General features: G+C 47.3%; 2 protein-coding genes and 1 long non-coding RNA gene across 5 annotated transcripts in view; 2 read left to right on the top strand and 1 right to left on the bottom strand.

The window, feature by feature from the left end:
- Positions 1-23,026, bottom strand: part of BRWD3 (bromodomain and WD repeat domain containing 3) — a 55,177-nt gene extending 32,151 nt beyond the window's left edge. For both annotated transcript variants that reach the window (XM_067005382.1, XM_067005383.1), the window contains exons 1-11: positions 22,781-23,026; positions 22,629-22,687; positions 22,446-22,475; positions 22,126-22,185; positions 14,255-14,405; positions 11,682-11,780; positions 5,281-5,441; positions 4,781-5,002; positions 3,366-3,466; positions 2,630-2,700; positions 1,194-1,294 (exon numbers count right to left, since the gene is read on the bottom strand). In XM_067005382.1, the coding sequence (XP_066861483.1) occupies positions 1,194-1,294; positions 2,630-2,700; positions 3,366-3,466; positions 4,781-5,002; positions 5,281-5,441; positions 11,682-11,780; positions 14,255-14,405; positions 22,126-22,185; positions 22,446-22,475; positions 22,629-22,687; positions 22,781-22,817 (1,092 nt within the window). In that variant the 5' untranslated portion in view covers positions 22,818-23,026. The remainder of the gene's footprint in view (positions 1-1,193; positions 1,295-2,629; positions 2,701-3,365; positions 3,467-4,780; positions 5,003-5,280; positions 5,442-11,681; positions 11,781-14,254; positions 14,406-22,125; positions 22,186-22,445; positions 22,476-22,628; positions 22,688-22,780) is intronic.
- The window catches only part of SH3BGRL (SH3 domain binding glutamate rich protein like), a 223,412-nt gene that overhangs the window by 132,689 nt on the left and 65,641 nt on the right, over positions 1-25,082 (top strand). The window lies entirely within an intron of this gene.
- LOC106042988 (uncharacterized) overlaps positions 22,482-25,082 on the top strand; it is a 20,308-nt gene continuing 17,707 nt past the window's right edge. The window contains exon 1 of one of the 2 annotated variants that reach the window (XR_010834900.1): positions 22,482-22,676. This is a non-coding gene — a long non-coding RNA (uncharacterized lncRNA). Of the gene's footprint in view, positions 22,677-23,176; positions 24,882-25,082 lie in introns of those variants that run through there. The other variant, XR_010834901.1, reaches the window with a different exon arrangement.

The following is a 25,082-nucleotide window of genomic DNA, read 5'->3' as shown; positions in this document are numbered from 1 at the left end:
TTTGCCTTTTTTATTTTGCTAAATGCTTGTGTTGGCTACACGCACTCGCTGTTCTTTACTCCCACTGGTGTCTCCAGCTGTTGATAGCCAAGCGTCCAGCTCAGGATTTTTTTCAGGGGCAGGCTGACAGCGGTCTGCAGTACTGAGTAGACTTTCAAAAAATTAAAGGAATTTCAGTTCATTCCAAAGCTGAACTGCTGAATATAGAAAATAAGTTCTCTTTGCAAGCAAAACACTTGCTGGATTTCCTGACCTGAAGCTCTAGCTGAGACTTAAATGAGAGACTCATGGCTCCCACTGAAGTTCAATGAATCAGTTTAGGCGTCAGCCATAATCCATAAAATATTGTTAAAGTGGGCAGCTGGGCTATTAAGGTTCAAAGATAAATGCTCCAAACTCCTCATCAGTGAGAGCCTTATCAGTGTTGCTATAAGCTGGCCTTTCTGATATATTGTTAACCACGCATGTAATAAATAATACTATTATCATCTGCTGTCAGTAACAAATAAATGAAGAAAGGTTTGACACTACGTTAGTGGCTCTTCTTTATCAGCTTTCAGTAAAATTGAGACATTCAATGGTTTTAATAGAAACCATCAAGACTCAGAAACCTGAAACCTAACGCTGAAGGACATTATAAAGATATTTAATACTTTTTGATTTTAATGAGAATCCTTCTGCATTGCCTCAGAAAGAATGCTCTCAAGGTTTCTTGACTTTCTAAATGAAATTACTGTCATGACCCAAAGTTTGACTGTATACTCTAAAACCAGAATTATTTTGTTTTTCTGTTATATGGATTTATGTCACAACTATAATTAAATAATCAAAAGTAAAATTAACAGGAAAAATGACACCTTGCATGAAAACTGCTTTAATCCCCCCATTCCCTCACAGACTTTCTTCCAGAATACAGGAAAACACCCAGTCCCTCAGGTTCCTGGAAGAATATAGGTTTTCCTGAGAGAATAATGCACATCAAATGTTTTGCACACATCTCCTGCCTCAGAGGAATTTAAAAATAAGTTACTACAAATTTCAAGGTATTAAAAAAAAACATGCAGTGTTGAGAGCCAAACAAACTCTAGAGACATAAAAAAAAAAATAGAAGTTGAATAGGGTGCACAAAACCTAGGTTCCTGAAATAAGGCAGAGCAGGGGGGGAAAGTTTTGCTTTCTGGTTCGTCTCTTACCGTGTGAGATTCTAACTCGGCCATTTTCTCTGGAGATTCCGAGCCCAAATAATAAATTCTTATCACGTGGTCAGTACTACCTGTTGCAATGAACATGCCACCTGAGAAAGACAGTGTTTTCTGTGAGAAGAAAAGCCATCCAAGTAACAACTGATTTTAATTACTGCTTTATTGTCAAAGAAGTATACTACAGTTTTAAACTGAAAGTTCCAATGTAATAAAAACAGATGTCCTGAAAAAAGAAGTTAACTCTGACAACTTCTGCTTTAATCTCTGCTTTCTCAGACCATATCAACTTTAACATAACAATGAAGCGTACAACATTTTCAGCTTCATCTTCCTTCGGTCACAAGGGTTTACAAATGCTAGTTACACCATTCCCCCAACAAACTATTCTGCTGTCCCTCAGAAAGTACCACAGTGCTCTCAGTCAGCCTATGTAGGAAAATAGAAGGGGAACAATTTAATATCCTCACTGGTCAATATCAAACAAAATGTGTAAGCACATCTAGTTGAAGTGTATCAGAAATTATTGCTGAATCAGGAGCTTTTTATTCTGTTTAGTATTCTTTTTTTTGTGCAATATTGTAATGTGTAGTTTATGGCCTTGAAATAGTTTTAGCTGTTTAGGAACCATGGTTTTAAGAAAGGAACATGGATAAGGGTCACATGGCTCTAGAATAGCACTCAATTTCAGATGACGACAATGAGATATTACATAATGTTACTTGTAAAAAACACTGGTTTTGAGAATTCAGTGCTGCAACAAAGGATGCCAGTCAAGCTGGTATTTCCAAACACATACAATGGACCATAGGGACCTGGTCACTTACAGATGATTCAGTAGATGATTTTATACTTCATTGTTCAGCACGACGTACTAAGTAGAGTAGTGAATAGCTGCTCACTAACCCAGTCTCGCTCCTGCACTCCCAGGCTGGTACAGGCCCTATTCCGCCAAGCAGCAGCATGTGCAGCCTGGGTAGCAGGAGCAAAAGACGGATGACAAAAGTGTCCCAAGGGAAACACTGGGAAGTACTGAAGGCCAAAGAAGTCTCTAAGGAGAACTGATTCTCCTACCGCACAGCCAAATCTGGGATTGGCAGAAGTGTAATCTCTAAACAGAGGCCACCTGCCTGCCAGATTTGCAAGAACTTTCCACTGCAGAACTTTACAGGCTGAAAGCTGTCTTCCTCTGAGGTGGTCGAGACACGTTAGCTCGGAAGGAAAGGAAGGAAGGAAAGACGGAAGGAACGAGAGGGCAGCTTGAGGCAGACAGCACGGGAAGTTTCAAACAATCACAGTTTGACAGTGCTGTGATTAACTGAAAAAAAGGTTTGATATCATTTGCATTTAAAAGTAGCAAAAAGAAGCCTTGTCACCAAAGGAATTGCAGTTCACAGAATACTTTCAGCTACCTACCAATGCATACATACCTGAACTGAAAGATGAACAAGAGATCTGAACACCAGGCCTGGACCTCTCTGCAAATTTTACAGGGCGATCCCTACATGCAACAAGACAACATTTTTATTTTTCATTGCTTTATTCCTTCACTGCAACTTAACAGGTAAGGTCACTAATCCATCATAAAACCCTTTATTTCAGAATTCACACCTAATTTTGCTACAGCTTACTTTTCCTTTGTTTAGTAAGAAAACCATCATTTTCTAAATAGAAAATGCTATTTAAAGTTATTTATCATGATACTCACCAACTTAAATCTATTTAAAACTGAGCCTGGCAAGCCATTACCCTAACAGCATTTACTTCCTATTAAGTGTGGGTTTGATGACACCCACAGATATTTGTTCTTCAGGTTGAAAACAAGGAAATAACTTTGCTTGTACATTTTAGACAAGGACTTGGTCCTAAACATAAAAGCATTAATTAAGTTCTTCCACTGCACTGCCTACCAAAGCACAACAACGCGAAGTAATAGCTTCCCCTCCGGATTTTAATGCCACAGGCTCTGCAAAACACGTAAGAAAGCACTCTCTGCAGTCGCACCACAGTGGTCCAGCAGCAAGTCTACCGCAGAACATATCCCCAAGAAACTTGTTCATTGAGAAGAAACATTCCCTTAATTATCTCAGCATTCCTCTACGCTCTAAAATTCGGAATAAACTTGTCTTTGTTTTAAAATAATTATAATTATCTGAACAGGCTTACTTAAACTTCATGGTGTTAGCATGCCACTGCCAGAAACAGATTGTTCCGTCAGCACCAGTAGAAGTGAGGTATCGTGTTGTGCCTTTTCTTGCTGGAGAGAACTAAAAATAAAGTTTTAAGTTCAATCAGCTAATTTTATTCTCCCCTTACATGCTACAAACTTGCAAATGGACATTGACAAGAATTTTTTTCATTAGCACCTTCGCTTTCTCCCCAGGAGTACAGAGAGCACTTACCAGGGACAACCACTGAATCTGAACTTACATAAAAATAATGACAAGGAAATGGAAAATACCCACTTTTTGACTAGCGAGTCTGTTTTTACCACACAAAGCTTAAACTGGAGACACGAAACAAGCTTAGACGCTCTGAATGGGGCAACAAGATGAAGGAATACCTCTTTATTCCTCTGTCTGCCTGGTATTTGATAAAGGAATCAATCATTGTTTCCTCAAAAAGCCATAAATAATTATGATTATTTTCTAAATAACCAGAGTTTTCCAAAAACCTTGTGAGGGATGTATGTATATGTAAACATTTTTTTAATTTAAGTAAATACATAAAACACAAATCCAAATTACAAAATATCTCCAAAAAACCACCTTAAAGTAAGCCACTTGTGACGGAGTTAAAAATCAGAGAAAACTAGCAGTACAGGCAAGAGGGGGAGAAATGAGATCCACAGAACCACTGGCATGTAAGAGAAGGCTATGATGAATCAACGGCAGCAAAGTTCCAGCAGAAAGGTATTCTGAGCTAAATATCCTCACTCAATCCCCACCTCGATGTGCACAACCTGCCAAATTGCAGGGATTGTCTTTTTTATCCTGGAATTTTCTTTTGTTCGAGGTGTCTGTCTAGCCTTTTTTTTTTTTTTTTAAAGTAAATAAACTGCCAATTGCCAGCCATTACTGACCGTGCCATCTCTACAGAATTCAGTGCAGGAAGTTTAGTCATTTTTTTCAGCCCCACTGTTGTTTACTGGCAGTTGCCACAACTGAAACCGCAAGGGCACAAGCGCAGGTTATCTACAAACCCTCACCTGTACTGTGGCTGCTGTATGCTACAATACTGGGAACAGCTCCTTGGGGTACAGGCTAAAATAACGAGCAAACAATTAATGTGGAATAGGGATTTTTTGCTGACAGTAATTCCTCTAAAAAACAAATATTCTCTAGGAATGCTGGAATGTTGGTTCAGTGGCTGCGTAAGGACTGCCACCACAGATGCCTGCCATTTGTCTCTAGCACAGCTAGTTCATCTGATGATGAGGACAAATCTTGATTTGCCCTCAAGCTGGGGCAAATCTACGCTGCCAAACACAGACAGAAAGAGAAGTTTTATCCCCAGTTCCTAGTCCACATTCGTTAGTACCATTTTAATTCAACAGTTTATGAAAAAACGTTATTCCTTACCTGTATGGAAGTAATGGAAGCTGAATGGCCCTGCAGCACTGCGACCGGGGCACAGGTTCGAAGACACCATACTCTGACAATTTTATCACAGCTGCCTGCAGCAAGCAGCGTGTTTTCGTAGTTAACAGCCATGTCAGAGATTTCAGCCGAGTGTCCTCGCAACGTTGAGAGCAGGCGCCCATCGTCTGTAGCCCAGATTTTGACCAAGCAATCATCTGACCCCTAAAGCCACAAAAATTTCCAAAGATTAGATAAAATAATACACGCTGTGTGTCCATAATGCTCATGTACGCTGCTGATGAACAAGTATCTAAAGGTATTTGAGGGGTCAGGGATTTAGACAGCTGTGAAACATTTCAAAACTTTTATTCCCTTCTGTTTCTGGAGGCTGTATCTGCATCTCAAGCAGCAACTAAGAGGCTGTTGAGGGACTCAAAAAAAGACAGGAATCAAACTACAGCAAAGCAATCTTCAAAGAAAAGTAACGTTTTAAAACTTACTGTAAAAATTCTTCTCCCACTGCGATCAAAGGCTATGCAGTAAACAGATGATAGATGCCCCAAAATCCTCTTATGCATCTTCATCTGTTGGTAGGTGGATGTTGGGAACAAGTGGCTGAAACGTCCGCATCCAGTTAATTGCCTGGCAGAAATTATATTTACTGGAAGAGAAAAACAAAACAAAAAGAAAGCTAAGACACGGATTTTGTCCGGAACTCAAAGTAAACAAGTGTTATATTGATATAATATTTGGTAACAACTTCTATAAATCTGAACCTCTGCCACCTTCTCACAAAAGTATGCACAGTCTGCCAAAAAGTAAGCCCACTCCTGATGGATGCTTTCCATACCCACCACAACACCACTACATCTGGTTTATTAACAAATATTAAAGCAAAATAAAGTGTTTGCATCACTACCAGAAGTCATTCCAAGTATTCAAATCACGAACAGACAACAGAAATACTTATTCTCTGTGGATTTGGAAAACTTGGTATTAGTAATATATAATTTCCTTATAATTTTTGGATGACAACAATTAAAGGTTATTCTAAATGCTTTGTTTTTTTTTGTAATAAAAATAGTTTTCTTTGTAATGGATCCCAGATCATATGTAAGGGTCAACGGTCTTCTACAGGTTCCCCACAAAACCTCTCTCATTATTAGCAGTAGCAGCAATACCATTTCATTTTTATCACAACATAATTTAAGAACAAGAAATATGCAGCAACAATGGAAGAAGCTCCAGTAAAGAGTGGCAGCCACAAGAAAAAAAAATATAACAACAACAAATTATATCATATTGGTAGCAGTACCTAGGAGTCTTTACAACAAGCACTGTTAGCAGGCTCACTGATGATAGCTATGAATCTTTCCACTAGACAAGGAGGGGAGAAAATAGATATGTACGTGACTCTGCTGGGACACACCACTGAACGCAGCTCACCATAGCTGCAGAATACGGAGAGATCCTAATTCTAACCTTCGAGCCGACGTATAGTTTGAGATCACTTTTGGTGCTTAGTTTTACCTATCCTAATTCACACCACTTCAACTTTTGATTTCAATGTTTTAAGAGTGTCCCCCCCCCCCCCCCCCCCCCCCCGGTACTTAAAGATCTAACACTGCTATACTGGTGGTTTTGCTGAGTACTTGCGATAGGAGGCTCCCTGCAGAAGCCCCTTATCTTGCCTCCTGCACATTGCACTAGGCAGGGCTTCACAGGAACCGCACGAAGCTCTCGTGCCTTTCAACCCTTTAGTTTAATAGCCTAGTGCCTTTAGTTTAGTAGCAGCGTGAACAACTTGACCCATTTTCTTAATTGTATCATCGTATCGTTGCCTGCCTCCAAAAAAAAAAAAATAAAAATAAGATTGTGGAAGGTATTAGAAAAAATTACCAAGTCAAGAAGCATAATTTCAAAGGGTTATTCACTGGTAACACGCTTCTGCACATTTGTAAGATTGAAGCATTTATACACAAGCAGACAGATAAATGGGGAAGAAAAGTGAATTGATCCAGATTTACAGAAAGTGTTTTTGTTTCTCACTTTTATGCTCTGCAGTTTGGCCCATTTTTAATCCCTCAATGCAACTAAAATGCCACATATTAGGAAAAAAAAGTTGCATGAAAGATGTACATGTTTGCAAAACTCATCAGGCTGCTGCCACGTCCTTACCCTCAGTCAATATTTGTTTTTCATGTAAACATACATATTCAGCAGTACTAATGAAGCAAAATGCACTAAACCAAATTAATTTACTATCTAGCTGCTATTCAGCCTATATCTCGTACTATACAGGAACTGTTAAATGGGAACTGCCTCCCCTAGCAGAACAGAACTGAAATCCTTAACTTTTTTTCCCACCTCTTACAGGAGGAAACGGAGATCCTGTTGTGATAAATGCTGTACAAAGGTACCTTCAGGATTGCCTACGCATTATTTTTACACATTGCTTAAGTATGCCAGCTTAAAACCTAACTTTTAAAAAACATTAAATCTCTCTTTCCCCCCTCAGTGCGGAGCCAATGCAGAGAGGTAGCCACTTGGCAAGCTGGTCATTCTGCGGTGCTTTGCAGTGCTTAAATCGTGTAAATACATAGTAAGAGCGTAGCTGCCTTTGGACAATTTCACGTGGCTCTGAACATTTTTAAATCGCACAAAAAATTGTGAATCAAAACGGTGCACTCGCATTTCAAAGTATTCCCAGTAATCACAACACCTTGCGTGCACTACAATGTTCCCAGGCGATCCTGCTGAAAATTTACCACTGCCCGTTTTAGGTTTTCCTTCACGGGATTCCCAACAAGGTGTAACAAACAGTCTGGCACCTAACTCGCGCAGCCATTCACCCGTGTTCTCCAGTCAATTCCTAGACTTGCAATCAGCTCAGCCTCAGAGCACGGGAAAGTCATCTCATTTTTGTGTGCGTCCATTTCCCCATTGCTCAGTCTTCAATGGATTATTAAAAAATAAAAACACTGTTCACGGAATGCTTCAATCGACTGTTTCACAGAAATGCAGACTTCTAGTTGTGCTGTAAGGGCTGTCATCTTTATCAAAGCAAGAGCACCTTCGACCAAAAGTAGGAAGTATTCAATGTATGGGATCCTCCCTGTAAAAATGCTTCGAGTACCAGCAACATGTAGCACACACAAGGCTCCGATTGAGAGCTTTTCCTTCCCACACGCGGTGAATCATCACTGCCTTCAAAGGAACTGCAAGTAACGCCGCCTTCCTCCCCCCAAATAAAAAAAAAATACACAAAATACAAAAATCCAGCTTCCAGTTCTCACAATTTTGGCAGAAGATTAACGGGCATAATATCTAAATAGGGAATTGCACATACAGGATGAAAAGCCCTGTAAAGTTTGCTTTCTTTAGTACAATTACATTATTGTATTCAAAGCCTAAAACCATTAAAAAAAATTCTACCGAACCCCACACAGAATTAGCCAAATAGCCCTAAACTCTTTTAGCAACCTATCTGATTAGCTGCTGTACTTCGTGCCATACTGGGCACAGCAGCTGCCAAGTCTACCCCCTTCCCCTCACTATTTACTGCTAAGAAATCCTTCCCGAACTGTATTGATGTTATTTGACATTAAAAGCGAGGATATCTAGTCTTGTTTTTAAGAAATGAAGCAATTTTTTTTTCTGGGCCTGCTTCTCAGGCTGGAGAAAGCCCTGACTTGCAGAAGCATCATCGCAGGGATGTAGGGGAGTCAAATGCACCATAAATCAGTAATTCTTAAATTGCAATCCATGCTGGTAGAGGTAACAACACAAATGTAAAAACCCTTACGAGAATGCTCGCATAGGTTGGATAAAACAAAAACCACAATAACCCTGCCATGGAAAAAATAAAGAAAACAAACATCACAAGTTTCAAAGTTAAGCCACAACCACAGAAAAAATGAAAACATGTCGGTGTGGACAAAGTCACCTAACTGCAGCTGCTTTCATCCCTCCTCCCTCTGCAAACCCTCGACTCGCTCCATTTTTTCAAGCCAAAATTGAGAACAGAACATTGGTACAAACATGAGTCTCCGAAATTTTCCCCCGGTATTAAGGGCGATGATTCCACATCGTTGTATTTTGCCTTTCGGAACAAGCACCACAACCACACAACACGGCCACCACGTTTCACGCTGCCAGGGCACGCGGAGAACCGGCTGCCACCCGCGTAAGCCTCCGCACAGCCCGATTTCTTGGGCACGGCCGTTATGCAACGAAGTCTCTGGGCCAGAATTTTGGGGGTGCTGCTTCCACCGAGTCCAGCTACGCGCGTAAACGTGCTCATACGCGGGTTAAAATGCTTCTGGTAATCAGCTACAGAGGGAAACCAGCCTTCTTTCTAATCTGCTTGGCGTAGCCTGCAAAAAGAAAAAGCCTCCAACAAACCGCACGCAGTATTCAAACCCAGGTTTATCATTCATGAATAACCACATTTCTGAGCTTCTCTACGACCAATCTTTTCGTTTTCTGACTGGAAGAGCACAACAGGAGTCCCAAACGCAGCACTAGAGCAAAACCTGCAAAGAAACTGCCTGCAAGGCCTACCTCGCTGCGTTCACCGTGATGTCCTGCCAGCAGCATTTCCCCTTCCTCTCCACATCTCTGTAAGACTGGACACACAGACAAGACGATCCTGAGAGCGACCTCCATGGAAAAGGCTGGCCCTTTCTCAGAGACTCTACAGGACAGGATTCACCCCGTAATTCCAGAAAGCTCAAGGCTGTCCCGATCTGGCCAAGCCAGCAGAGTACAGGAATCCACAATCATGTTGAAATATTAAGGGCGTTGGGCACACTCCTTCGTTTTGTATTTTAAAACGACACACACGCACTGCAGCATCTGCGGCTGCCACTACTCGCCCCAAAACCCACCCTTTTTGCACAAATATGCACAGAGGAATTTTTAGGCTTCCACTTCAGGAATAGCCGTTGGGAATGCCGCAACCAAGTTTCTGCCTCCTGAACAGCACGGGTACAGCAAACTGCTGTATTTTAACCTTTATCTGTATCTTCCTCTCTTACTGGTAGTTTACGTACCTAGACCAAGGAGGACTGTATTCTTCTAGAAACCAGTGTTTACAAAAATGAATTTCAGGCTACAAAAGAAAGATTTCCAAACAACACTTTTGTGTTTCTTAATAGCAATTCACGGAAAAACTTCAAAACCAACAACACATTCTGTTCTCTAAACTAAATTCTGAGCAATTCCGTTCACTAAACAGTCACCAGCCAAGCAGCAGAGACCTTTGTCATGGCAGCACGACAATGCTGAAGTCCAGTCCGTCACTATTGATCACCAATAAGAAAGCATATTCCAAAAACATGGTCTGAGTTTCCCCTTATGAAAGAGCTGATCCAGGAGTACTTACAGAAATACAACTTCTCCAGAAATTGAGTCTGTGCAGTAAATCTAAATCCAGCTTATTAGCAACCGACCGACCCAACTGCTAATTATACAGTAACTTCAGAACCAGTTTAAAAGGATAAATGCAGAGATATGTATAGAAGTAACCTTACTAATATGTGGAAATAGTTATTTCTTTTTTAATTTCCATGATATAACTCAAATTGTTTGACAGTGCAGGAAAATTACTAATGTAGTAGTTAAATATGAGTTAGTTCTAGGCAAATATCCATTTCTCTTTCAACCACAAGACCCATATTAACTTTGGTATCCTGTCACACCGTTGCCAAAACACCACAGACCTTACGCAAACTGTACTATCAATTTCAACCGTAAGCAGCCTCTACTTTGTCCCTTTCATGTCAGACAAAGGTTAATTTTTAGTAATGAGAGGCAGTGAGAAAGTGCAGAAGCACAGAGGGACAGACACGGCAGAAGCAGAGACTGATCCCTGCGTCTCCAAAGGAGGAACCGCTGATGGAATCTCCTTAAAAAGAGAAATTATTTCCACAGATAAAATAGGAATTGTAATCAGAAAGAAAACCATCCTAGGTACTTTCAATATTCTGATTTTTAAGTTAAATTAATAGTGATACTTGGATGAAGTTCAATAGAAAGACTTCCTTTCAGAGATTTCCATTTAACAGAAAAGAGAAACCTACGTGAACGGACCCCCTAACACACCAGGGGGAGCCTACGCATCTGCACAAACACTTAGATGGCAAACACAGATAAAATACCCTAATAAGACAACAAATCATGACAGACAGCACTTACATTTATGCCTGCAAGAATCAAATTTCTTTGCTATAAAAACGGTTCATGAAAGTTTAGACCGTGCAAGGAAAATACTTTCCAGTTTAAGCAAAATAGAGCTCTTGGTGATATGTAAGCTGAATGCCTAACACACATCTGAGTTTTATACAAGTTCTTTAACTGGGTGGACAACTGAAGCTGAAGTAACACAAATGTTGGTTTGGTGATTATTTCCTTTTTGGAGAGGGATGTTGCAAGCAGTCTGTTCTCTGTCATAACTGAACTGAAATGAATTCTTGAGACAAGAAAGTTCTCTGGGAGCCAGGCGCTTTGTTCTGGCTGAGGTTCCCGAATAAGATTGCCTCCATGCCCATGACCGTGCCTACTCAATCCTGTAGGCATACATACATATTATGTAGGCATATCATAAAGAAAAGATTTGAGCTTTTTTCCCCTCCGAACAGGACTGTGACACGCAAAGCTTTTGAACATGACCACAACATTTTAACATGTGTGCATGCATTATAGAAGAATCAAGCCAGAACAGTGCAAAAAGGGTTATTCTATCGTCAGTGAGAACCCTTTTTTAGAGTAATTCATGGTGACATATCAAAAAAGCCACTAAGGAAAACCCCTATTAGTGTTTCAGACAGTAGCTTTAAGTTGGAACATTAATAAAACTACAGAGAAGGAAAAAACACCTTGTTTATGCGTCAAGACTCACCCACGTTTGGTGGTTTCCCGTAATTTACAGGTAGTTCGGGAGGCCGGCCTCTGTGAAGAGCTGCAAATGCAGATCCTTTCCATAGCGTGTGTCTGAAGTCTGCATAGGCAAGATTAACAGCAGGTAAGTGAAACGAACAGCCCAGCTGGGTCCAACTGCCCTTTCTCCCTAGAATCAACAGCATCAAGCACCATTCCCAGCATCTTGTGTGTCATGCCTCAGCCTCCACGTTCAACTGTTCTCTTGGAAAAATAGGATTAATCTCTTTAAACAGTTTGTCAGGAATTGAACAGTTAGAGGAAGTTGCTACCCTGACTTCTAGTTCCTAAGCAATGTGACTGCAAGTGTCTTCAGCTTGGTTTTGCTTCACTTTGGTGAGTAAGAGCGTCTGATATGCTGCAAAAAAAAAAAAGAGAATGCAAAACGTAGGTGCGCTTGGTATGAAACTGAGCTCTGATGTGTTTTTAGTCCTTCTGGAATCCCAACACGTGCAGGACCTCTCTTTATGAGCTGTACATTTGAGAATACACACACATATACAAATGTTTTCTCCTGGAAAAGGGGAGAAGGGAATTTTTTTCCAAAACATCTGTTTTTTTGCAATCGGTGGCAATATGCCCTACTTTCAGACTCTCCTCTGCACCCCAGCACCCTCCAAAAACACTGTTTTTAAAACGACGACTGTTTTCTTTAAAGGCTCTCCAGCTATCTGCTGCCAACTGGCCTTAGAGAGCCTTCTTTCTAGAACAATAGTGATTTTTCTGAGACTGTTCAGAGTGCCTCAGAAATTAGACCTGGACTTCTTCCATTTCTGGCCATCTGGAAGGAGAGAAACGAGCTCCCACAGTGAATAAGAACTGAAACAGAAGGACAGTGCCACAGATTGGTGGATCTGCGCATCACCATTTAGATCTGTGACTGTGATGTCGGCAAGTTTATGTGCCTCAGAGAGACCCCTGAGAGCTCCTTCTGATTACAGCCCGAACTGTACCCCAGGGTATTACAGTGATACGCCTTAACAGCAGCACTTACGTCCTGAAATTGATCGAAATAACCCTAACTGCTAATGGGAAATGGAAGCTTCCTACCGAAGCACAACTGGGGGTAAAAAAATCCACGTGTCAATTGAAAAAGGTACACTGTTCTACGTCAGTGAGCGCGCACCAAAGTGCTCGATGCCACAGCACCTTTTTTTCTGAAGGAAAAAAATCCCACCATAAATCTAGTAGAAATCTCTTTGCAGTAAGTCTGTCACTTGGCTTAGCAAGCACTACACACCTCAGCAACTCACCTAGCCTCTGTCCCCTAACTCACCCGAGACGCTTTTGTCTCCCAGCACAAATATGTTTATTCTCTCTTTATGTTTTTGTTGCTGCTTTCTCCTAAGATGCAAACTGATGTGGAACAAAGAAATGTTTTGAAGTGGGCCTCCCTGCAAACCTGAAACTCTCCAGCCAATTATAACAAAACATAGACTCATCCCCAAGCCTTTGGGTAAGCAACTGCAGACAGCACATCCTTCAGGTGGTATCAAGTTGATTAGCAAAATGCTGCAGCCCTGACCGGCATCAGAGTGTGACTTCAGAGGACGCAGCAAATTAAGTGCTCAGCTGCCACTCCGACTGCAAGGTCCTGCTCTCCATCCCTGCCCCGCTCCCAGGACGTTGCTCCTGCTGCCTCTTGTCACCTCCGGCACCCTGACCCTTCCACGAGCTAATTTAATTCACTACAATAGCAGTAATAAATTTTGCAACAGTTTAGCTCTCCGAATCAGCCCATCATAGGATCCCATAAGTTCTGGCTCCTACAGGGGAGAAGTGGCGGGGGCACGGAGCGAGGAGGGACGGGAGGAACCGCTCCTTTCAATAGCAGATGGCTCTCAGATCCACTTAGTTCTGACACAAAAAGTCTGCTTTCAGGATCATTATCTCAAGCAGAGCGGTTTTTCAAAAGGACTGGCCTGGTGTTCTATTCATGAAGGTAACAGGGGCTTTCGGTCAAATTAACTTTAAGCAAGGGCAAGCAGGAATTATCACCAGAGAACCGGTCTCACCTTCTCCCACCCCCTAAATGCTGCCCCAAATGCTACCCTGTCCTTCAACCTGACGTACCCATCTGCACGGCCAGGGAGCCAAAAAATGGAACGTATCAGCGTGAAAAACAGCCCAGCAAAACATAAACTCCGCCGGCTTATTTCGGACACACACACACGCTCGTGCATATGAAGAAAACGGCTATTTCAGATGGATCGAATCTCTAATCCAGTTCACCACATCATTTACACAATCCCTGGCCCAACGTGCCGGGGAGGGTGGGGAGGAGAAGCAAGTAACAAGATCAGGCAATAACAGACGAGCTGCTTCAGGTGGCGTTGCCAGCCAAAAGCAGGTATGTGCAACAGGACCAGCACCAGCTGTATTTTGGCAGGACTGCAACAGGAAAGCAGGAGCTGACAGGCAAATGAGATAAACCACGGTTCATGCAAACAAGCACAGATAGTGCGACATGAATTGAAACAAAAGGGGGTTACTCATCAAAACAAAACGCAGCCACGCGTGCACTGAAAACCTTACCTTTTGCTGCCCGTAACAGAGACTGCCGCCCAACGCCTAGCAAAGTCTGCACACCTAGGACGCTCTGGGGGATTTCCTTGTCTAAAAGCGGTCCAAGTCTCTCACAGATCCGAAGAAGATAATCCGGAGGGATGTGTGCATTGACAGCCACCTAAACATACAAATGACACAGATGTGTGAAATTCGGTTTATTCTTGCTTCTGCTGGTATTTTCCTCCCAGTTCGTACTCAAACATTAAAGCTACTTGTTGAAATCAAGTCTAAAATGAAAGCGGTGAAAAAGCTCTCCAAATTAATTATACCTAAGATGTCTTTCAAAGTGCCACAGAGCGCTGAAAAAGTCAGACTAGACAATCAAGGTAGTAATAGCCGGTCATAACTTAAGACAACCTTCAATAACAAACAAAAAATCCCCAAAACTCAGCATTCTCAGGGCAGTACTCTGAGCTAACAAAGTCTTGCCTGGGGACTTTTCCTGAAGTCTGTTTTACGCTTTAATGCCTTCTTTTCACATGCGGTATGCCTTGCTCAGCTGAAACGCCCTTGCCAGACAGTCACATCCCCGTAAGAAGCACAGCACCACGGCCTGAACACCCTAAACAGTGTCCTTAGAGCGATTCCCGGTCCCCAGTTTTAGCAACTAGGAATAGGTATCTGTAACACCCCCACGTGTCAGCTTCCCGTTTGTCATCGCGGGAAAACATTCGTCCTTTTCCCCTTTAGACAAAGGCTGCTTTCTGCACACAGACAATAGCTTTTCCTGCCAGGCTGTTCAAACGGCAAACAAACCGTGCCCCGTTAACCAGAACGCCCCGCATCTGCCCGACTTCTGCCACTTTTACTAGCTGGCAGCAAAAACTCCGTGTCAGGGCCCACTGAGCTCCTTCAGCGCAGGACACAGAGCCACGGCCGTCTCCTTCACAAGGACCAACAGGAACCCAGCTCTCAGGTACCCGCGAGTGAAGACTGAGAAAAAAGTCTCACTTGAACTATTTATAATTGCTGTACCTGTTGCAGCATTACAAAGGATACGACGATACTAACACAGATTTTTGTTTTCCCAAGGCACAAGCTAATGCCAAGCAATACTAAATACTACCTGATAGGGCCAGAACTGTGTTTATTGTAAAGAAAAAGCAGGCGCGTGCCTGCGCGCACCCCTCTCTCCTACACGACCACTCCGGATGCATCCAGTCGCACGCCAACAGAAGGGAAAGGTTTTCTGCCGGGTTCAGCAAAGCTGCCTGATTCACAGAAGGGTCAGAGCTGGCGGAAAGGAAGGAAGAGGACCACTGCACAGCGCCACCAGCCTGGCCCAGCTATCCTGGTCACCTGCGTCCCCGAGGGAACGCCAGCCCCCAGCACACCGGGGGAACAGCACGCGGCAGGAAGGAGGAAAAGGAAACTGCTTCACTGGGGGGCGCTGCCAAAACGCTGCTCACCGAGCCGTGCCATCGCGCAAATGATTGCTGCAGGCCGTTGGGAAATCCCTCGCTCCAGGTGGGCAGCTGGGCAGCGTCGGTGGTGCTACCGAGGGTGAGTCAGGTGTGTTGGAATGCAGCCACCTGCATCGCAAACACCGAGCCGCCAAGAAGATTTTAACCAAAAAAAGCCGAGTCTTTCCTAATGGCACACGCGAGGCATCGTTTAACTAAACCAAACCGAACTCCTCCAGTCTGAATGGAAACTCTCAGAGCAGCGGGTCGGGCTCTGCCGCGCTGCCTCTCGGTCGCTGCCTGGTAAAGCTCTGCAGGTCCGTAACAATCCACGGGGAAGCTGAGCTCCTCCGAAGCTCCGGGCTTGATGGAAATGGAAGAATCGTACCTCTGCAGGAAAAATAAACCTGATAACTGCACTAACACAGCCCCATTCCATGGATTTCCATGCAGTGAAACGACGGTTGAACACCCTATCCCACGAATGCTGTCTTGCAGTGACCGGTTTCTCCCGCCATTCTAACTTTTTTTCCATAACCATACAGTTCCAAGTTTCCAAAAACCATACAGTTATCTATGTAAACTGTATGGTTTTTCCATAACCATACAGTTCCAGTTTCCAAAACCATACAGTTCCAAAACGGTATCAGCACCTACCCAACCGACCAGCTGGTGACGTTCAGTATGGGAGCATGAGCTGTCTTTAGTCGTAAGGTGCATGATATAACAGCAAGCAAAATGAGATGAAAGGATTACCTGAGCTTCTGTATTCATCTATCACTCTAGGCCATTTCTGAAATACTAGAAATGTCTGAATGGTAAAAAAACACAAAACTTTGTTATCCTGTGCTAGCCTCCCTTCAGTATGTAAGGGGAGGGTCTGAAACAAAGGCAATCCTAAAGAGAAAATCTGCAATTTTCTAAATTCAGAGTATGAAACGCTCTTTTACATCTGTGATAATCAGTAACGTGTTTCTCAGTCAACAACTGTCAATTCGAGCAATGATTCAAGCTCACAAGACAAAAAGAAAAACAGTAACCAATCCAGGAGCAGAGAAAACTTACATTTTACTTTTAGGGTAGAAAGAAACCACCACTAATACGCAATTTCAGAAGGCCCACACCATTCTCTCGGTGTGCTGCAGGGAAACACCTCCCCTTTCGCTCAGGAGCACGCTGGTTTTGAAGCATCGCCACTACCCTGTGCCCAGCGCGAGGTGCCGAATGAAACCTGGCAGCAAACGCCCTGCTGCGGAGACGGGGCACGGCGCTACTCACACGAAAGCACGGGGCGTTCAGCAAGCAGCCCGGCCCAGCTCCCTGCACCGACTCAGAAAGGGAAAGGCGCTTCGCCGCACGAAGACCTCGACATTCGGGCAGCTCTTTACAGAGCAGCCAAGGGAGCAAGCACCACCACGTCTGCAGACCTGCCGACGCTCCGAGATCAGAGATGGACGCGCCGGGCTCGCCGAGCACGCGGCAGTTGTCTGCGGGCGCCCGGGGGCGATTTGTCTGGGCGACCCAGACGCGAAGTGGCTCAGGCTCCTAGACATCTGGCTGCTCGCTGCCCACGCCAGGAAAGTTGGCAAATCCAGCGTGGAGCCAGAGTTCAATCAGCGCGAGGGAGCTGCCGAAGCAGCGAGATTTCAGTGCTCGCTTTTACTGGATTGCAAACTTTTCAGTGGCACGCGCCTCTCAACGTGACCGCTGGCTTTATTAACCAGCCCTACTCATCAGACGAGCCACCTGCCAGCAGAACCATACCTGGATAAAGAAGAAAAGCTGTACGGCTCTTCTCTCCATCATTTACGTGTTTGCACAGAGCAGAGCAGCCCCAGGAAGCGGCCCCTGAGCTGTACGTTCACGCCGCTGCTGCTACCAAGCAGCTTCACGGGCGGGCAGCACGAGCAGTCAGTTCTCCCGGAGATTTTTTTCCATAGTAACTTCCAAATAAAATGCTTAAACTGCAGCCCCGAGCCAAACGAGCAATTCTATTTGCAGGTTCCCGAAAGAACTTGAAACAAATACTCCCCCTTCACCTCTGCATGAGGTAGCCCTAAGTGGGTTTTGAGAATCTTTCCAAAACACGAGGCTGCAAACATATGACCGAGAGAAATGAAGTCTCCCAGCTCAGATTCTTGTTAAAAGGACGGAAAAAAGCAAAGCTTAACATCAGTCATAGCCACACCTCGTAGTCCAAACCCCACGAGGCAAAATTAAACGCCGGTAAGGATATTATCACCTCCCCAAATGTATTAGCAACTATCTCCAGAATATTAAAAACTAGTTTAGAAAAAAATTATTAGAAACTGAGAAAAAAATAAGAACCAAACAAGTAATACAAGTCAAAAAACGTGTTAAACAAAGAGCTTTTAAAATAACTCGGAAGAACTGAACAGGCTACGTGAGAGCCAGTCCCATAGACCGGGATAAATTGTACAGAAAACCATGTTCTGTTGCCTTATGATGGGAAAGACGGGTTAAAACCTCAGAGCACAAGAACGCCACAGCACCCTGGGAGCAACTGCACAGGACACAGATCTTACGGACCTAAAAACTTTCAGACTGGGTAAAGTGGATACGCCCTTGTGGAACCAGAAAGCAGATAAGATGCTGCAGTGCCAAGCAGCAGCAAATAAAGCACTGTTACTGAAGTCACGGCAGGGTTAGGGGAAAGTCACGGCCCTAAACCTGCCTGTGCTCCCGCTGTTGGCACCACTACAACGTAATCTCAAAGGCTCCTAAGAAAAGGGTCCTCACTGGCCAGCTAAGAAGACAGGCAAGAGGCTTGTTTGTGGCAGGGCTCAACAAACCAAATCCCCTGGTATTAGCGTTGACAGTTTCTCCTCCTAGGAACATTTGGATAAACAGGAAACAAACAAACAAATAAACCAACAACTCTTTGCAATTTCTACTTGTAGGAAGATGCCCGTCTTCCCAGGGGCTGGCACCGGGTAGCTCTGAAACATCTCTTTTGGGAAGCCCCGCGAAACACTGCCGTGAAGCTGGAGCTACATCCGATGGAAACGCTGCCCGATGGAAGCAACCCCGAGAGCAAGGTGGACCTGCACGGGCTCCTTCGCAGCAGGGCCTCCCTGGGCAGGCAGTTGTGCAGCAGCAGCAGATTTGTAACCTCCGGACAGCCGTCCGACACTCGTCCCGTTCGCCAAAATACCGATCAGTTAGGAATCAACTGACAAACGTATCAAAAAGCAGCAGAGGAGACCAAGAGAGCTGAGCAAGCAGGAAATTCCTCAAGACCTCAAATATGGAATCTCAGCAGAAGGAAGCTCCGACACCGGACTTGCACAAGATGTCAACAACACGCACATACGCACAAATTTAAAAAGCCATTATCCACTCAGCTTCCCTTGAGAGGGTGGCTTGGAACCACCACGCCACCAGCTGACATTTTCCTGAGGTGACAAAACCCTAACATCTCTCTGCTGCTAATGCTGGGATTGGCAATACCTATAAATAACAGCACCTCGGCCTCGCAGCTCGCTTTAAATCGGTGCAGACGGACTAGGCAGAACCTCGAAGCCAAATCCCATAAGCTGTTCCACACCAGCCTCTCACGGATGCAAATGCCCCGCTCAAATACGCTGTCCAACAACAGCTGATTTTCTGCGTGCCCTGAAATCGGGCCTATCTCCAGCACGGAGAACAAAACGGACTTAGACAGAATAGACAGTCCTTCAAAAAGTTCGTAAAAGCCAGACGAGGGTCAGTCGTTTTTATCGGGAATAAACAAAGATAACTTCGAGCAGCAGTCCAGGGGAGACTGTTGTGATAATCTAAGGCAGCTCAGCTCGACTTGTCTGCCCAGCAGCTGGCTACACATTAAACTGCTGTGGTTAATTTAAAATAGGAGTACTAATTGCGTGCAAGTCTGACATACCTCAGACCTTCCTAATGAGGGCGAGGACCCTCCCCTTTACGAGCACGTTTCATGTCCCACGACCACCAGCAGTCGGTAACAAAGTGAAAAGCGCTTCAAGCACGCAGACCTTTGGAGTACACCTGGGCGATTACCTTAACAGGCAGCCACATGTTGCACATAAAAGCACTCCGAGGTGGAAATAAGCAGAAGGAGAAAGGGAACCCAAACGCACAACAAGCTCAGGTTCTCTGCACGCTTTTCCTCGCAGGACACAGTTCTTACTGGTGTATCTTAGCGTTCTTGTGGCTTGCGGTACCTGACATTTAAAGTAAGAGAGCAAGTTCAAATAAAAAAGAAAAAAAATCTCAACAGAGAAATCTCAGTTCTTGACCAAAAGCTTGAGGGATGGAGGAGTAAACATTTCCTAGATAAAAGCCGCCTGGTAGGCGATTTGGTTGTTACATCTTTATCGTTTCCAAAAGCCCTAAGAGCAGTACCAACACCCTCAACAGCAGGAGTATCAGCATATCCCCCCAGAAGTACCAACGCCAGCCTAAACAGCCAAACTGAGAATGGAAAACAAAGCTGAAACATCAGCAATTAGAACAATAAGTCCTTTGTCAGATTTGCAGGAGCAGAATATCGGGCAAACAAACAAACAAGAAATCCGACTTGTCTGGGTTTGTGAACTCCCATGCAATTATCTCAGGCCCGCCTGCCCAGCACAGTTGCAACACTCGGCAAAGACTGGAACTGAATTTGTTTGCCTGCTTCTAGGTAGTCGAACAGGAGAAATGGGTAGAAAAAAGCTTCATCCCCAAATGCTAGCGTCAGTAATTATATTTTTTGTTCACTGGGTGAGTGAGATCATTAAAACGAAGCTCAGAGTTATTCATTCTTCACAGCCCAGGCCTTGTCCTAAACATTACATCCATACATCTAGCTAGCCCTGAAATCAAGCAGCTTAGGTTAATATACCATCATATGCACTCAAAGGTCCAAATTCCAAATACATCAAGCCCAAAGAAAAGGGAGGAAAAGGCTTTCCTTCAACATCCTTGACAGTAAAAGCTTCAGTCTGAGGATTAACAGAAGGAAGCTCGGTTCATCCCACCTAGCATCTACACCAGTCTTGCTGCAAGGACTCACGTAGCGGTCCCGTCCCTTGCCGTAAGTCTTGTTAACAGTTAAACCAAACTAGGAAAGAGGCGGTCAGGAAGGATTATCGTCGGTTAGCTTTAGACAGAAGCAAAAACCTTACACTGAATTTTGATAATGCTGTATACCAAAAAGCAACTTCCCATGAATCCCAAGCCCCACCTCACGCCCGTGCGTTCCCTGTTTCCGAAATTTTACAGAGCAGTACGTGGCTGCAGCGACGACACCTCGCACGCCAGAAGAGCTCCGAGGGCTTCCCTAGCCACGCCCCACGGAACGAGAGGAAAAAAACACAGACGCAACGCAACTGATGAAGCAAAAACTGGCGTGCCTGAACGCAGACCTCCTGCTGCCGCTGCCGGCAGCCCGCACGGGCACCGGGTGCAGGCAGCCGCTAAGGCTGACACAGCCCGCGTGTCGCTGGGCCTCGGGTTCTCTAGGAGAAACGTACGGCATTGAGCAGGTGTTGGACGCGGTACTTACTCCCTTGCTGTTTGCTCACGGAGCGCTGGCGTTACCCGCACGAGGGACGCTGAGGCACCGCGTTCGCCCGGTGTTCTCGGCGTGCTTTGGGAAGGGGCCGCAGGCGGTGCAAGGGGCTCATCTCCAGCCTGCGCCCGAGCAGCTCTAACATCGCTGAAGGGGGACAACGGCCCCCGAGCAGGCTGCGGGGCAGCGCCAGCACCTCTCGCACCAGGACCCGCAGCCTGCGGGCGGGAGAGGCCGGGAGCAGACCCCCAGCTCCCCGGTGAGGCGATGCCGGGCCGGGCCGGGCACGGCTCCGCCGGGCTTTTCGCACGTTTTTGGCTTTTTCTCCACATTTTCCACGCAGGCCGCGACCACGGGCCTGGCACCGGCGACTGTGCCCGGGCCGGGCCCCGCAGAGCTCGCAGGGCCCGGCTGGAGGCGGCACCCCCGGGGCACCCCCGGCCCCCCCCGGCCCTGCCCGGCCCAGCCCGGCTCGGCCGCAGCCCCGCGCCGCCGGCCCGGCCTCACCCCCCCCAACCAGTTCCTCCGCGGCCCCGCAACCAATCAGCCGCCTCGTTACATCGCCGCCAGCCGCGCTCCGGCTTGTAAGGCGCGGCGCCATTCGCCGGGCAGGGCTCCGGTACGTGCCCTCAGATAACCCGCCCGGCCCCACAATAGCGCAGCGCGGGCAGCCCCGGCCCCGGTTCCCCCCCCCCAAGTGCCCCCCGATACCCCCCCGTTACCCCCCCCATACACTCGCACACGCCCGCCCCGGCCCTGTTCCCCGCCGTGCCCCCGGCCCGGTGAAGCCGCGGCCCCGTGAGGCGCAGAGCAGCGGGGCAGGGGGGTCCCGGTGAGGGCGGGGGGCGCGGAGCCGGTACCGGGGGGGGGGGAGTTTAGGGGGGGTTTAGAGGCTGTGGGCTCACCAGGTCCTCGAAGCTCCGCCGGTGCTCCTTGCCCTGCCAGTCCAGGCGCCGGGGAATCAGCTGCGGGGTGAGACGGGGAGGGACGGGGGCGGCGGTCAGACCCCTCCGGGGGGGGGGGCCAGCTCCGAGCCCCCCCCCCCCTCCCCGGCCCGGGCGGCCCCCCAAGGCCCGGCCCCGCCGGCCGTGACCCCCCCCCCGCAACCCCCCTCCCCAGCACGGGCACCGTGCCGCCCGCCGGGCCCCCGCGGCCGGGCTGCCCCGGGCTGTGCCGTGCCGGGCTGTGCCGTGCCGGGGCAGCGCAGCCCCCGGCTGCCCCTTACCTGGTGCTCCTCCAGCTCCTCCACCAGCACCTGCGGAGACACGCAGCGGCACACAAAGGGCGTGAGGCCGGCACCCGCAACGCCGCGGCTCCCCCCCGGCCCGCCCGCCGCCCTCCTGCCCCGTCCCGTCCCGTCCCGTCCCGTCCCCGCCCGGCCCGGCCGCCCCGCCGCAGCCGCGCTCACCTGGGCGGATTTCTTGCAGGGCCCGGACTGCAGGAACCTGGCGATCAGGTAGTAAAGCTCTGCGGGGGGGGGGGGGGGGGTAGGGAGGAAAAGGGGACGCGGTTACAAAGCGGCCGGGCGACCGCCGAGCCCCCGCCGCCAGCGCTACCCACCGGCTTCCAGCTGCGTCGGGGCGGCCGCTGCCGCCATCCTCCGACGGAGGAGGCCCTGGGGGTGGTGGTGGTGGTGGTGGTGGTGGGGGGGGGGGGCAGGGGCGGCGGGTGGCGCCCCGCGGAGTCGCCGCTCCTACAGCGGCCCAGCCCCCGCGGCCGAGCCCCGGTGCGTGTTGGAGCCGCTCGCCCCGCCGCGGCTCCCCGCCGGCTTCATGGCATCGCCGCCGGCCCCGCGGCTCTCCCGGCCCGCAGCGGGCAGCGCCGAGCGGCCTGCAGGGCGCCCCGCCCGCCGCACGGGGGAGCTGCCGGGAACCTCCCGCAGCCGGGGAGCGCCGCGCCGGAAGGGCCGGGCAGGGCCGGGCCGGGCCCGGGGAGGGAGCGGGGCGAGGCCGGGGCCCGCTGGGGGAGGCCCGGGCAAGGCCTGGTTCCGCCCCGCCGCCCTGGGGCCTCCCCGCCGGGCCTAGGCCGCGCCCCGGGGCCTCCCCGCACGGGCCCGGCCCGGAACGAGAGCCCCCGGGCAGCCGGGGTGCGCCTCGGGGTGCCGGTGCGAGGCAGCGGGGGGCTGCGGCTGGCAGGGAGCAGGCCCCAGCCCCCCAGCACCGCGGGCTGCCCTTTGGGAAGCCCCGGCTGCAGCAGCAAGGGCCGAGGGGGCGTTGTGCTGGGTGCGCAGCGCGGGGTGACGCGCCACAACTAAAGCAAATAACCTTCCCCAGTTAGGCTCACGAAGTCTTTTTCTCTGAAGTTGTTTTTCTCCGTTGCATCCACCATAAACGCAAGTATGCTCAAGACAGAACGTTGGAGGACAGGGCCCCCCCCCCCCCAAGTGCTCCTGTGCACCTGGCACAAACCAAAGGGGAGCGCCTCCAACAAACGCAAAGGTGCTCGAGACAAATCGATGCGTTGTGGGTGCCCAGGAATTGCCCTTCTGTGCCCGACTGGAACATGAATAGGAACTGCTAGCCATCGGTACGTGGCACCCGCTGTTATCAGGGCGTCATCGCCTCAGCACGCAAAGTCAGGGATAAACACCCAGAGGACGCAGCCCTGCCAAGGTTACGGGACGTGGGGTGGCTTTAGGAGCCAAATCACAGTTGTTTCCTCCCACTGTCCGGGAAATAAAGACGTGGCTGGTGTGGCACGTGCTCTCTACAAAGAAAAAAAGGTGCAATATTGATCCCTGTAGATATTCCTAAGGGAAACAAGTCATTTTTCCATGGGAAGCATCCTGTCAAAACTTCAGAAATGTGTTCCATTTCCGAGATAAGTTGCTAAAACACTTAAGTGAAAGGACAGTTCCTTAGTGTCAAATTGTTTTTTGCTGCCATAAAGACCTGGCATTCAACAGTTTCCTGAGCCTTGGCAGTGTAACAATCATTGTCATAACTGAAAAAATAAATAAAAAAGACAACTCATCTTCATGCTTTGAATACCAAGAGCTGAATCATAGCAAATCAATGCAGTTGAAACATTAAGAATAAATTCATTTTTGCATATATTTATAGCCTATATGCATGACTAGGCTTTCTGTGAAGTGCTGTTTCAGAGTTCTTCCTGCTATTACCGCGAGGACGCAGTCCTTCCTGCTGGCAGCCTGCTCAGGATGTTTCAAGGCACCAGACCAAGTGCCAGGAGCCCTCTCGAGAACGAGTCAGGTGTTTGACATTCAGCTGCTCTGCGTAATTCGCCTGCACCTTAATACGGGTGTGGAAATTGCAGCAGGAGCTCAGATTAACTGGATGATGCATAGACCTTGTTTTCTTCATCCTCTGAAGTTCTCAAGTTGCTAATGAGAGTTTAAATAGCCAGAAAAAGAAAAAGGAAAGAAAGAAAAGGAAAGAGAGCCTCCCTGCTTATCATCGTAGCTCTTGGAATCTTTTTTAAGGCAGATTCATGATTGTCACTTACAGAGATGTGAGGTGCCACCTCACCAAGCTGCAAACCTCAGTTCTGGGGGCTTTTTGGTAGTAACAACTCTTCCAGCGTTACACGGGAGGCTTTGAAGCGTGCCCTGCAGTTCCTGTGAGAGTTACAGTGTAAAACAGCAGTTCTGGAAACAGTGCCAGGGAGGAAAAGAACCCTCGGATGTTCCGTATCTGTAGAGGTAATGTTTCTCCCTCCTATCTGATGATTGCAAGCTCATCTTGCTTTGTGTGCCAGGAATGCAAAGGAAAAACACAGAAAATGTAGTGCAATGTGCCCTGAAAGTACATTTCAGTCTTTCTGAGCTAAATGTTGTTCTACATCAAGAGGAAACGCAGCACCATGAATACTCTACAGCACCCCGTCCTAGTGTGTTCCAGTG

Source organism: Anser cygnoides, chromosome 13 (assembly GCF_040182565.1).
Source record: "Anser cygnoides isolate HZ-2024a breed goose chromosome 13, Taihu_goose_T2T_genome, whole genome shotgun sequence".
Lineage (NCBI taxonomy): Eukaryota > Metazoa > Chordata > Aves > Anseriformes > Anatidae > Anser > Anser cygnoides.
The sequence above is the reverse complement of the archived record's forward strand: the minus strand, read 5'-3'. Positions and strand labels throughout refer to the sequence as shown.